Raw genomic sequence first — 12,891 nt, forward strand, 5'->3', positions numbered from 1 at the left:
CTGAGTAAGACTCCACTGTTTTGCCGCAGCCACTGCTAGGAGAATCTTAACAGTTGTCATCTTGGCCACTGGTGAGAAGGTTTCTTCAAAGTCAATACCTTCTTCTTGTGTATAACCTTTTGCCACCAAACGAGCTTTATATCTCTCAATAGTACCATCCGGATTGATCTTTATCTTATAGACCCATTTACATCCGATGGCATGTTTTCCTGATGGTAATGAACAGACAGTCCATGTACCAGTACTTTCCAGAGCAATAAGTTCTTCATTCATTGCCTGTAGCCATTCATCAAATCTTTTGGCTTGGGTGAAACTAGTTGGCTCGGGAATCAAAGCTATAGCGCAAATGTAAGCTTTGTAATCATCTGATAGACTATCATAAGACATGTAAGCCGAGAGAGGATAAGGGATTTTAGTATCACTCTCTGCAACATTACAATAATAGTCCTGAAGATGAGCATGAAGTTTAGAAATTCTTTTACCTTGAGCTCTGTTTTCACGAGTAACGTGATCATCAGTTACAGATGGTACCTTCTCAGGTGAAGAAGTAGATGCTTCAGTCACAGGTAAACCATCATCATGAGTTGATGAATCAGCAGTACTCGAAGAATCATTTTGTGTAAAAGAGAACATGTCTTCATAAGAAGCTGGAGTATCCTTGGCATGGGGGAATATATCTTCATGGAATGTCACATTTCGAGAAATATGAATTTGATGAGAATCCAAATCCAGAAGCTTATAACCGGCCTTGTAGCCTGCAGGATAACCAAGAAAAAGACATGGCTTTGAACGAGGCTGAAACTTGTTCCGACTCTTTGACGAAGTAGAACAATAAGCCAGACATCCAAATACCTTCAGTCCATCATAATCAACCTTTTTAGAAGTAAGAAGCTCATAAGGACACTTGTCTTTAAGAAGTGGTGAAGGTAGCCTATTGATAATGAACACGGCAGTAAGCACACAGTCTCCCCAAAACTCCATTTCTACCTGAGACTGAAACATCAAAGCACGCGCAACATTCATAATGTGTTGATGTTTCCTCTCCATTACAGAGTTTTGCTCTGGTGTCTCAGGGCATGAATGATAAGAAACAATGCCTTTCTTCTTATAGAACTCCACAAATTTTAATTCTGGAGCGTTATCTGACCTTACTGCTTTCACCACTGCCTTGTACTGAGTCTCAACCATCTGAATAAACTCCGGAAACACTGTCAAAACCTCATCTTTTGTTCTGAGAAGATAAACCCATGTCACTCTCGTGTGATCATCAACAATTGTGAGGAAGTAACGATATCCTTCGACAGTTGAAACAGAGAAAGGCCCCCATGTATCAATGTGTAGTAGATCAAACGCATTGTTACTGAGATGGTTTTTAGGCTGGTAAGGAAGACGTTTCTGTTTAGCAAGTGGACAAATAGGACAGTGAAATGCTTCTTTATTTCATTGTTTCAGACCAAGAACATTAATGATAGAGTTTGTTTTTAACATAGATGGATGGCCTAAACGATTGTGCCACAAATGAGCATCAATAACAACATTAGCACATAAAGCAAACGGTTGTTGTAGAGTAGCTGATCCCTCCATATCCACTGTGTCCATCACGTACAAGTTTGAAATCTGCTCACCCTTCCCAATCATCAATCCCTTGATAGGATCCTGTATCAGACAAGAATCAGGATCAAAGCTAACTCTATATCCCAAATCTTTTGTGAGCTGGCTTACACTCAACAGATTAAGTCTAAAGTCGGGAAGATTCAGAACATTCTGTAATAACATAGAGTCAGTAAGACGGATTGTCCCAATGCCTGCAATCTTAACTCCTAAACCGGTTGGTAAGGTCACAGATGTATCAATATTGTCAGTGAGACTAACAAAGAGCTCTTTGTCATGAGCAACATGATGTGTAGCCCCACTGTCGATAATCCATGAGCCAGAGTTCAGAGCGTTTCTTGTTGCTCTCAACATACCCACAAAACACAATGTAGAGGAGGAAAAAGCCATACCAGGCAAAGCTGTGATCGTTCCTCCTGAAGTTGTAGCAGTTAACTTGACCCGGCTGAGTCTTCAATTGAGAGTTGAAGTAGGCAATGACTCCTTCTATCTGGTCTTTGGTGAGATTATTAACAACATTAGACACAGAATCAACAAATCCCACTTGAGCAACCATTGGTTTCACATAACCATTTGGTTTGTTGTTGGAGATATTCTTGTCTGCCTGTTGTTTCACTTTGTGTTTAAAACCAGTAGGATAACCATGGATCTTGTAGCAAGTATCCACAGTATGACCATTGTAGCCACAGTGTGCACAAACTGGCCTGTTATGTTTCACAGGGACTACAGACTGAGCAGCATTAATCATTGGTGGGGCAGGAGCTGATACCTGAAACGCAGTCGCATTCTGAAGAGGACTAATGTTCCGCTGATTAAAGTCCTGATCAAGGAGATTATAGATCTCTGAAAGCTCCGGAATGTTCTTCTTCATAGTGATCTGACTGCGGATCACAGAATAAGACTCATTCAATCCAGCCAAGAACTTAATGATCTTAGCATGCTCTGCCTTAGCGTCCGTAGCTTTGCAACAATCACAGTTTCTACAAGTAGTTACACAATTAGCCCCATCAAGCTCATCCCAAAGAGTCTTCAGAGTCGTGTAGTATGTAGCAAGATCCATTGAACCTTGCTGTAAAGACCATATCTGTTGAGAGAGTTGATATGATCTCGGAAGGTTTGTGATATGGAAACGAGTTGTCAGATCTTTCCATATCTCCTGAGCATCATTGAAACGAAGGATGCTCTTGTAGATCTGCTTAGAAACTGTATTAAGAATCCAAGACTTGACCATAGAACTACATCGTGACCAGATACGGTATTGCTGATGCGTTTCAGGTGGTCTCGCAATGGATCCATCAATGAATGACAATTTATTCTTAGCATCTAAAGCAATTTTCATAGAAATACTCCAGTTATCAAAGTTCGATCCATCTAACTCCTCAGAAATGATAGAAAGACATGGATTATCGCTATTGGTAAGATAATACGGTGAGTGAATGCTGTCTGGTGAAATCGCTGCGACGATCGGAGGTTCAGGAGACGACCGAGCTGATGATTCCGGAATAGGAGCTCGACGAGTCGCCGATGAAGCCTGTCTAGCCCCGCGACGAGTAGATCTTCGCGCGATCACCATTGTCGAAGCTTAACGTCGTGATTTGACTCGAAACTTGGCGGAATAACCAGAGATTCGATCACGAGCTGAAGAAAGATCGATCGTGAGAATCAACGATCAATCGAGGTCAACGAAAGCAAGAAAGGAAACAGATCGGTTGAGGTTTGATCCTCAACGCTCTGATACCATGTTAGAGTTCATGAATCGAGGAAGAAGATGAAGTCATAACAAACTTTCTATTTTGGATAAAATGATAAAAGTCGTTACAATGAGGTTTATATAGTGAGCTTATGTACTGGTTAACATCGAATACTAAACCAGACTAAACCAATCACTAAACCAACAATTTGATTAACGGTTCTATACTCTAATAGATGCTTTCATGGCTGAGAGGATTATGATCTCAGCATGTCCATGAGTCCCAATCTTGGATGGATGGACTCATAAACTTTGGTGCTTGCTCCTTTGGTGAAGATATCAGCAAGTTGATCTTCACTCCTTGTATAGCAAGGCAATATGATCAGTTGTTCCACATCTTGTCTCACCTTGTAATAATACACCTCAATGTGTTTTGTCCTCTCATGAAACACTGAGTTTGATGCTATATGAATAGCCGTCTGATTATAACAATGCATTATGATTGGTGTTGTTGTTTCTATGCCCAAATCTCCTAGAGGATTTCTGATCCAAATAAGTTCACTAAGCAATTTTTAGTTTTTAGTTTATTCAATGCTGCTCAGGATTATGAGCAAGTCATGACTCTGTAATTTGTATAATAACAACCAAACTCTTATCTCTATGGACATGTATCAAGAAAGAAGACAATTCAGCATTAAGTAAAGATCTCTTCCGAGTAGAAGCTAGGAACTGTTTAGAGAATCAACACATGAGCAAGCTAAACATATGGACCGGCATATTAGTATTACATTGACCTAAGTAGGCTTGTCAATGCCTTCCTTGTTAAATGTTCAAATACTTTTAATAAAAGTTTCTTAGATGGACTCTTCGTTATTATCATTTGGCTTTTCTCTCGGGCACAGTTATCGAGTTCTCCTCCTGCACCACCGGCGTCGCCTCTGCCAGTCTTTCTTAGCCACGACTCTATCTTTAATTCACTTATGTCATGTATCTCTTATAGTTTCTTTCAACTTTACTGCTCTGGATCTACTGTCAACGCTACCGGTAGAGATCTATGTGGTCTCGTACTGTTGGTCGGAGTTCATCAGAGTGGACCTCTTCTCCGGGGACTCCTGGATAATTGTTTCAGACATACCTCTCTCCATTTTTTCATCCTCCATGTCTGCTCTCATCAGCTCTTCATATCTATAAACCTATTTAACTCAACTTCAGCGATGAAGCGCCTGGCTGAAGACCCACACCGTAAACGACCGCAGCCACACCTTCTCCTAACATCTTGCGTTAATCCGGCGACCGGTGTAGATGGGATTCTATTCCGGCGACCAGATCTATTTCTTCAAAGCTTGATAAGGTTGTGTTGTCTGCTTAATACTCTCACCTTCTCCACGTGGTTAAGTTATATTCTCTCCAGTCTTGCTTGAAAGTCCGACAAAACCTGTTATGGTGAAGAACAGTCTCCTCCTCTGACTTGTCTCGATGGCCATCTAGCTTGTTCCGGTGAGCTCTGCAAATACCAACCAACCACTGCTCTTTGTCTTTCAGCCGGGGATCTCCTCACCGCTTCCGACTCGTACTCCAGATCCACAACGTCCCTTACCAATAATTCAAATCTTCATGGGCCTGGCCCAATACTTTGGCTGAAGCTGCCAGCCCAGTTATCAATCTATTAAAATCTAGAAACCTGCAACACATTGTGAGCCAATCAATTTCGGTTTTGGTTTCTCTGGTTAATTTAAAGAGCTTCGATGGATTCATTGAAGTCTTTATTCTGAGCTTATTGCAATATCACTCAGTTAGGAAGCAGTTTTCGGTGGACTCACCGGATCTGTTATCGTTTTCATCATCCTCCTTGGCCGAGGACAGAATCTTACAATCATGCCTCCATTCTATGAACAGATATGTTCTTTCTGATCCTTTTCCGAGTTATTGTTTCAGCTTACTCACCGGTTTGTTTCCTTGCGTAGCGGTCTGTACGGGGCCAGAAGGTGCAATCAAGATTACTTCGGTTTTTCTTGTTGGTGAGGGTTGTCTCTCAACGTCACTTGTGACTAAATCTCAGCGATCCGACTTTTCTGGAAATGCTTTATCGACGCATTCAAGCCATGTCTCGAATTTGCTGTCAACTTCATATGAAGACTTATTATGTTTAATTGCTTTTGCTGTTGTAGTTTATGGTTTGTTTTTAAGAGAATGTTTAATTCCCTCTTGTCATTGTAGTCTTCAAGTTTGAGTTAAATGAAAGTTGTGTTTCAAAAAAAAAAGTTTCTTAGATGATTAGATCTCTTTGACTCTTTCTGAGATTAACTTCCTAATATTATCAATCGACACCAAGGTACAACTATAGAGTATTATCCCGATCCTGATTGTGCAAGTGTGTACAAACAATTAGCACCAAAGCAGAGCATAACTATAAAAGGAGGTTTCAGGATTGTCAAGTCTGTAATCTCCGGACTAGTGCCAATTGTTTTGCTCATCCTTTCACCAAATTACTCCACAGGCATATCATCTGATTAGGAGATTGGTAATGTGCAGTGTAATAGTTCTGTCTCCCATAGGCTAAATTTCAGAGTGTGTGTACTCACAGGCTGCATCCATGCGTTAATAGTTTTGTCGCTGGTGTGTTATGGTCGGGATGTTTGATACTCTCTAGTTTTTAAGTATAATCTCAGTGAATGCATTAAGTCGTCAAAACACAAAAACTACAAGTTCTACGAGTATCCAAATTTTCAAAAAAAAATATCAAGTTGCATGCATGAGTTGTAACTTGTGTTGTTGTACTAATCATTTATAAAAAAAAAAATGTTGTATCGAGATTATTGCACTTGTTGGTTTATCTTGGACGTAATCTATTTTCCATGTTAGATAAAAATCTAAAGAACTAGATTTATGGTTTGGCTCAAGATCCTACTTAGAAGTTATAACCAGAAAAAAAATGAATATTCCAGCATAATTAACGGACTTATCATATTCATATTCTTATACATATGGGGAAAAAAACAGACAAGCAACTTATGTCTAAATTTTTGGGAAACAACGACGGAATCTTTCATCACTTCAAAACGCACAAAAACATAAAAGGAACATGGGTAATACGGCTAAGATTTAAGGACCATGCTTCTCCAAATGGTAAAAAGACGCAGATACAGTTGTTTTTGATGTTGCCATTGTTCTTGTTCATGTGATCAGTCTCCAAAGATACTCTACTTCCACTGGTGCTGGCGTTATGATTCATGTTCATGAGCTTAACTTGCGGTGTACAAATCATTTATCAACGAAAAAACTTATGTTGTATCGAGATTATTGCATTTGTGGGGTTTATCTTGGACGTAATTTGTTGTACATGTTAGCTAAAAATATAAAGAACTAGTATATAATTTGGCTCAAGATCCTACTTATAACCAGAAAAGTGCATTGGCAGTAGGAAAAATAATTAACGGACTGATCCACAGAGATATTCATATAATTAAAGATAGGGGAAAAAATCCGATAAGCAACTTATGTCTGAATTTTGGGAAACAACGGTAGAAGCTTTCATCACTTAAAAATAAAAACAGAAAAGGAAAATGGATAATAAGGCTAAGATTCAAGGACCATGCTTCTCCAAATGGTAAGAGGACTCATACACACAGTTGTTTTTGATGTTGCCTTTGTACTTGTTCATGTGATCAGTGTCCCACCATTCTCTGCTTCCACTGGTACTGGCATTATGATTCATGTTCATAGTATTGTTTAAACTCTGGTTCCACTTGTCTTGATGCTTTTGTTTAACGTAACTGTTATGATTAGAGCTCACAACATTATAACTACCAATTGATGTGTTAATCAAATGATTACCAATTGATTGGTTATTCAAATGATTACCAATCAAATCATTGGACTCAACGCTGTAGTAATCTTGTTGAAACAATCCATCATGGAAATAAGAGCGATCCATTGGTGGAAAACTTTGAAATGGAAGCACCCCATCGCCGCGAATTTCAGGAAAAGAACCGACATGGTTATCAACATCAAAGCCATAAGAAGAACCACCAAAAGATTCAACAAACTGGTTGGTTTCTTGAGCATGTAAGAAAGGTTGGCGACGACGACTAACTTGTTGGATCTCAGCTGAAACTGCCTGAGAAACAAAAGGTTGATCTATCGTTGTACTCTTCTTTTTACGGCCACTTCCACCAATCGGTATGTTCCTTAGCACTCCACCATGAGTCCAGTTTCGGCGACATTCCTTGCACTTGTAGCGTGGTTGAGACATACTATGGTTGTTGTAGTAACAAAACTTGGTGTTGGTTGAGTTGCACCTTGGACACACTCGCGGTGGAGGCTTCTCTTGGTTCACTTCATTGCCTCGTTCAGCAAGAACACTAGAGTAATCCATTTTTCATAAGAGCTACTAATTAGTTTTCTTGTTGTTGGTATGATTATTTTGGTGTTGTGAGGGTGTCTTTTTATATAGGCTCTTGAGAACTGGAAACTGAAGAAAAGGAAAGATAAGTTTGGGTCTAAGAAAGTGAGATTATCGGCAACGTGTTAAAAATGATGTATTAGTAAAATCTGAAGATCTATCCTCACATCAGAACATTAGGCTAAGCTTAGTAAAAAACCAAGGTTCTTTTACTCTTAAGTTTTAATTATTGGATGTATATGAAAAATGGAGATTTAAGAAGATAATGATTAAATGAGTCAAATAATACATATAAACAAATCTAGATAGAGATATTGAGAGTGTGATGCTAATTTAAGAAAAAAATCATAAGTTATAGGTGTTCATTATGAAACATAGTATCAGAGGAGGACGCGTGTAAATAAAATAATTATATATATATATATATACATTTATTTAAAGAAAATGTATAGCCCAGATTGTTTCAAATGGTGAGCATTAGTAAACAACAATATCTTTTATTTTTTTAACACAACATATTTCATTCATAAACCTTAGCCGATTACAAAGATAAAAGCAACATCCAACAGTAAATGTGCGATCCTACTGAATACATTTAATACAAGACAATAGAAAGATAGCGACACAAGCTTTGACAAGCCTGACAACAAGTCGAAAGAAAGTTCAAAGGTGCCACAAACTAGTAAGCTCCTAAACAGATTACGTCGTCCTTCAAGCTCTTCAACGGAAATAGTCACCGTATATCGTGACGTTGAGTGCTCCGCAACCTCGATTCTCATGGGAATGAGTATCGTTGTGCCTTCCTGTCCCAAACGAACCATAACATAAGGCATCAAACGGTCAGGATATCGACAAAGTTCATTGACTACATAGCCAAACACAGAGTCCTTCTCACGAAGAGGGATTTTAATGGAAGTTATCACTCCAACAAAGCAGATGATGGTGGAAAGAGGTCTCTCATTGGCCCGGCATGAGGAGTTTTGGCTAGCCTTTATTAAGAAAAGTGCTAAGGGACTACAATCTTCAAGCTTTGATAGACTCCAACTGAATAATAGAAACCCTTGGTATTTGCTCTTGTTGGAGTTGAACTTTGATGGTGAGCTATGCTTGAACATTTTGGAAAACCTCCAAAGATTGCACCAAGGAGGAAAGTATATCCTTGTGATCCTACCATTTGTGGCTTCACACTGACTGAAAGAGGATTGAGCTTAACGATGGATTCCATGAAGGCAATAACTGAGCTCAGGCATGAACTTTCCGCTTCAACATTACCGTGTTGGAGCCAAGAGAGTTTACCCAAAACAGAGTTGAGCCTCACCCATTTTCCCTAGACGACTTCTAACAAACAAACAAAGACAGACGACTTCCATGTAAGTCGTCTAAAAAAACACATTTAAAAGTCAATTGCAAAATTAACCTCTGCATTGACAAGAAGACTTCTATGTAAGTCGTCTACAGCCAGACGACTTACCCGAAAGTCGACTGGACGAACATATCTGAAAAAAAAACTGATTTCATAGTTTCAACCAGTGAGATAACTTGTTTAGCACACAAAAATCTTCTCCAAGCACCCAGAATCTTAAAGAAAAGTTACCCACCAAGAATCGTAAGCTTCAATGGCTCTATGAACCATAAAAATTTTAGAATCAAAATCTTTGGTTTTTTCTTTTGATGAATATGGAGAGAAAGTAAAGAGATGTTGTTTTTGGTTCATAAGGATTGAGAAAGAAAGAGTGTAAATCGATTTTTAGGTAAGAGCTTCAAATTGGTTGTTCATGGTGGTTGGTATATTGATGGCAATGACAATATTGTGAATACTTGAGGAAGATGAGGATGATAGAGTAAAATATGCATTTAAAAAAAAATGATGGCATTTTCGTAAATAATTTGAACTTTGGGAGTGAAAAAAGCAAGTTAAAGTTCCAAAAAAACATGGATTAGTTTGTTCTTGACTTCAAGTTTTGAGTCATATTTGCAAAAAACTCTTTATTATTACGTGGGAAGTTTGAATTTGAGTTTCGGTCCAATCAATTTACATATTTTTTTGGTAACAGATGATTTGGTTACTTTCATAATTAGTCAAACAACATTCTAAATTTAGATTAGCCAGTGTGTTAGCGTGGTAACCTTTTAAAAATTTAGTTATGTGACATTAAGTGCATTTTTACCAGAGATAACAAATCAAACGATAAGACTTGTAAAATAAAAAAGAGCAAGAAACTCATAGCAAAGGGATTCTATATCGAGTAGTTTATCTTCAAGACCAAGTAACCAAACACATCAACAAGTAACCAATTTTCACAACCACAAAGCACCTCCTCCATATCATTTTCTAGGGATTTAACAGTTTTTCCCTCTATAGTAATGGAAAATGATAGATCTCCAAGTGTTTAAATTAAGAGGGGAGAACAGAAACTCAAAAGTGTTTATATTTGAAGGGGTTCGCGCCATAATTTACTCATGTAATTTTATAAAATTAAATGGTTTGCAGATACGAGAAGTCAAAATGTAAAAACAGTCAACAACCATCATTAACAGTAATAAACGTGAATTACGATTCCATAATATATTTGATGATTTCTTACATATTTTTATAAGATTATCTATATATTTAATTATTATTTTATTTATTTTAATTTTATTGTGTCAATAAAATTACATTTTATAGCTTAATTTAATACTTCATAAATAAATATATTAAATAAGTCATAGCCTTAATTTAAAAATAAATAAAAAATACTCTCTGTTTTACACATATTAGAAAGAATTTATCAATTTATTTACTATATTTTTGATTTTGATAATTAATGAGTAAAACAGAGATAAAACTGGAATAATATTCTAGCCACAACTGCTTTTTAAAGTTGTGGCCATAACCATAAATTTATCTTATTTATTTATTTTCACACAAGACATGAAGCATCGTGCCTTATCCGCGTCCTCTTTATCGATGTCAGCTCTTATTTATTTATTTTCACAAACAAGACACATCATCTTTTAGTCAGTTCTAACTCGTTTCTGGTGGGACACAGCTGATGGAACCAAAAAGATGTGCTGGGTGGCTTGGGACAAACTCACAAAACCAAAAGCAGGTGGGGGTTTGGGATTGAGGGATATCCAATTATTTAATCAAGCTCTACTGGCTAAACAAGCATGGAGGATCTTAACCAACCCAACCTGTCTACTAGCGAGAGTGTTACTAGGCAAGTACTGCCACAACAAAAATTTCATGGAGGTCACAGTCCCTACGGTTTGCTCTCATGGATGGCGAAGCATACTACATGGCAGAGAACTACTAAGAGAGAATGTGGGTAAAGCAATAGGGAACGGCTTAACTACCAAGGTGTGGAAAGATTCATGGATATCACTGGAACAGAACCTCAAACCATTTGGACCTATCCCTGAAGCGGCTATGGATCTTACGGTTTCAGACCTTCTAACCTCAGACATGAAATGGAACAAGAAGAGAATAGAAGAGCTGTTACCCCTTGTGGCAGAGGAAATCCAAATGATCCACCCAGGGAGCCAAGCCACGGAAGACATCTATGTGTGGCAACCACTACAAACAGGCAAGTACACAGCAAAGTCAGGTTACTATACAGCAGCTATGAAAGGACAATGTATACAAGAACCTATACCTGATGCGTTTGAGTGGGTGAAAGATATATGGAACGCCAAGTGCTCGCCAAAGATGAAGCTCTTTATGTGGTCCATCATACAAGAAGCCAGAACTACTGCAACGAAGAGGAATTCAATCAGAGGCGCTCTGTGTAAGATGCAAAGGAGTAGAATCTACAATGCATACCTTCTTCAATTGCCCTTTTGCTAAGGAAGTCTGGAAACTAATCCCTTTACGACAAGTAGTTCACCTAGCTACAGAGGTCGACTTCAAGAAGGCTGTGATTGCGTTCAGGAGACAAATATGCCTCCCACTCTCGGGAGTCTCCTCAACCATTCTACCATGGGTGTGTTGGGCCTTGTGGACAGCTCGTAACACGCTCTTGTTTGAAAAGCGAACCTTTACTCCGACAGAAGTAGCAACCAAGGCGATAAGACTGGCAAGGGAATGGATTAATGCACAAGCTCATCAGACACAATCAACGAACGTCTTACCCCATCCAAAGAGGAAGCATCAGTTCAGAAGCGCCACCGGTGATACTCCGACGTGCAAATCGGACGCAGCCTACGATGCTCAATCAAGGAGAGCTGGCCTCGCATGGATCATCAATAAGCCTTCAGGAAGAATGATCCACCAAGAATCGAGGACCCAAAACTTCGTGCCCTCACCTCTAGTAGCGGAAGCGCTGGCGCTCCGTGCTGGATTAATCGACGCAGTAAAGCTCGAGCTCCCAAAGCTCCGGATGCTCTCTGACAACTCAACGCTCGTTAGAGCAATCAACAACGACGCGCAGGCGAAGGAGATCTTTGGTATCATCAATGATATTCAACAAATCTCTTCTGCGTTTGTCGAGATTTCGTTCACACACATCTCGCGTTCTTTCAACGAAGATGCCGACCGCTTAGCTAAATTATGTCTTTCAGCTTCTTAAGTTTTATTTTCTGTTCAGACATCGTTTGGGCCTGAGGCCTTTTAATTTAATGAAAGTATTGGTGTTACAAAAAAAAAAGACACATCATCTTTTTTTCTCCGCTTCTAATCTATTAAAACAGGAGTACGTTTTAGAAATAACCCTGAGTTTTCCACAAATATTACATCCTTATGCCACTGCTTTTAAAACACAAAGTTTTGATTTATTTTCTAAACCGGGACAAACGTTTTGTGTATTATAATTTTCTAGCGAGATTTTAGTTCTCTTTGCAAACCAGCTATACCGTTTTATATTACCAATTAATTATCGGTATTGTTTTGTCTACAGAATCATACCATATCTATCTAAAATTCAATTATATAATTTATATCTCAATTGTATGCGTGTTTCAATGCCATTAATTTATCGGTTTGGTATATTCTACAGAATCACATACAAGTAATCAAGATTTCAATTTCATACTTCTTTGTAACAATTTTATATAATCTACCACATCAAAAACCGTTTCGTAATATATTTTTGTTGTCTAAGTATGATTGCATGTTTTCGTTCATAATTATTGTTATATTAGTTTTTCGATCGGTTGTTCTTATATTTACAACCCTTTGTGATTAAAAACTTTTTGATATATAATTTTG

General features: G+C 38.3%; 2 protein-coding genes across 2 annotated transcripts; one reads left to right on the forward strand and one right to left on the reverse strand.

Moving 5' to 3' along the window:
* Positions 1 to 5,005: 5,005 nt before the first annotated feature.
* Positions 5,006 to 8,990, reverse strand: LOC103848745 (dof zinc finger protein DOF4.4). The gene is made up of 2 exons (XM_033277681.1): positions 8,958 to 8,990; positions 5,006 to 8,659 (listed from the first exon to the last, which is right to left on the reverse strand). Exon 2 carries the CDS (start codon positions 7,674 to 7,676, stop codon positions 6,885 to 6,887), a length of 792 nt encoding a protein of 263 aa, XP_033133572.1. The 5' UTR covers positions 7,677 to 8,659; positions 8,958 to 8,990; the 3' UTR covers positions 5,006 to 6,884.
* A 1,762-nt stretch (positions 8,991 to 10,752) lies between these two features.
* On the forward strand, positions 10,753 to 12,253 carry LOC103848744. The gene is made up of 2 exons (XM_009125580.2): positions 10,753 to 11,473; positions 11,568 to 12,253. Exons 1-2 carry the CDS (start codon positions 10,753 to 10,755, stop codon positions 12,251 to 12,253), a joined length of 1,407 nt encoding a protein of 468 aa, XP_009123828.2.
* The last annotated feature ends 638 nt before the right edge of the window (positions 12,254 to 12,891 follow it).

The sequence above is a fragment of the Brassica rapa genome, chromosome A08 (assembly GCF_000309985.2).
Source record: "Brassica rapa cultivar Chiifu-401-42 chromosome A08, CAAS_Brap_v3.01, whole genome shotgun sequence".
In the NCBI taxonomy this organism is placed as follows: domain Eukaryota; kingdom Viridiplantae; phylum Streptophyta; class Magnoliopsida; order Brassicales; family Brassicaceae; genus Brassica; species Brassica rapa.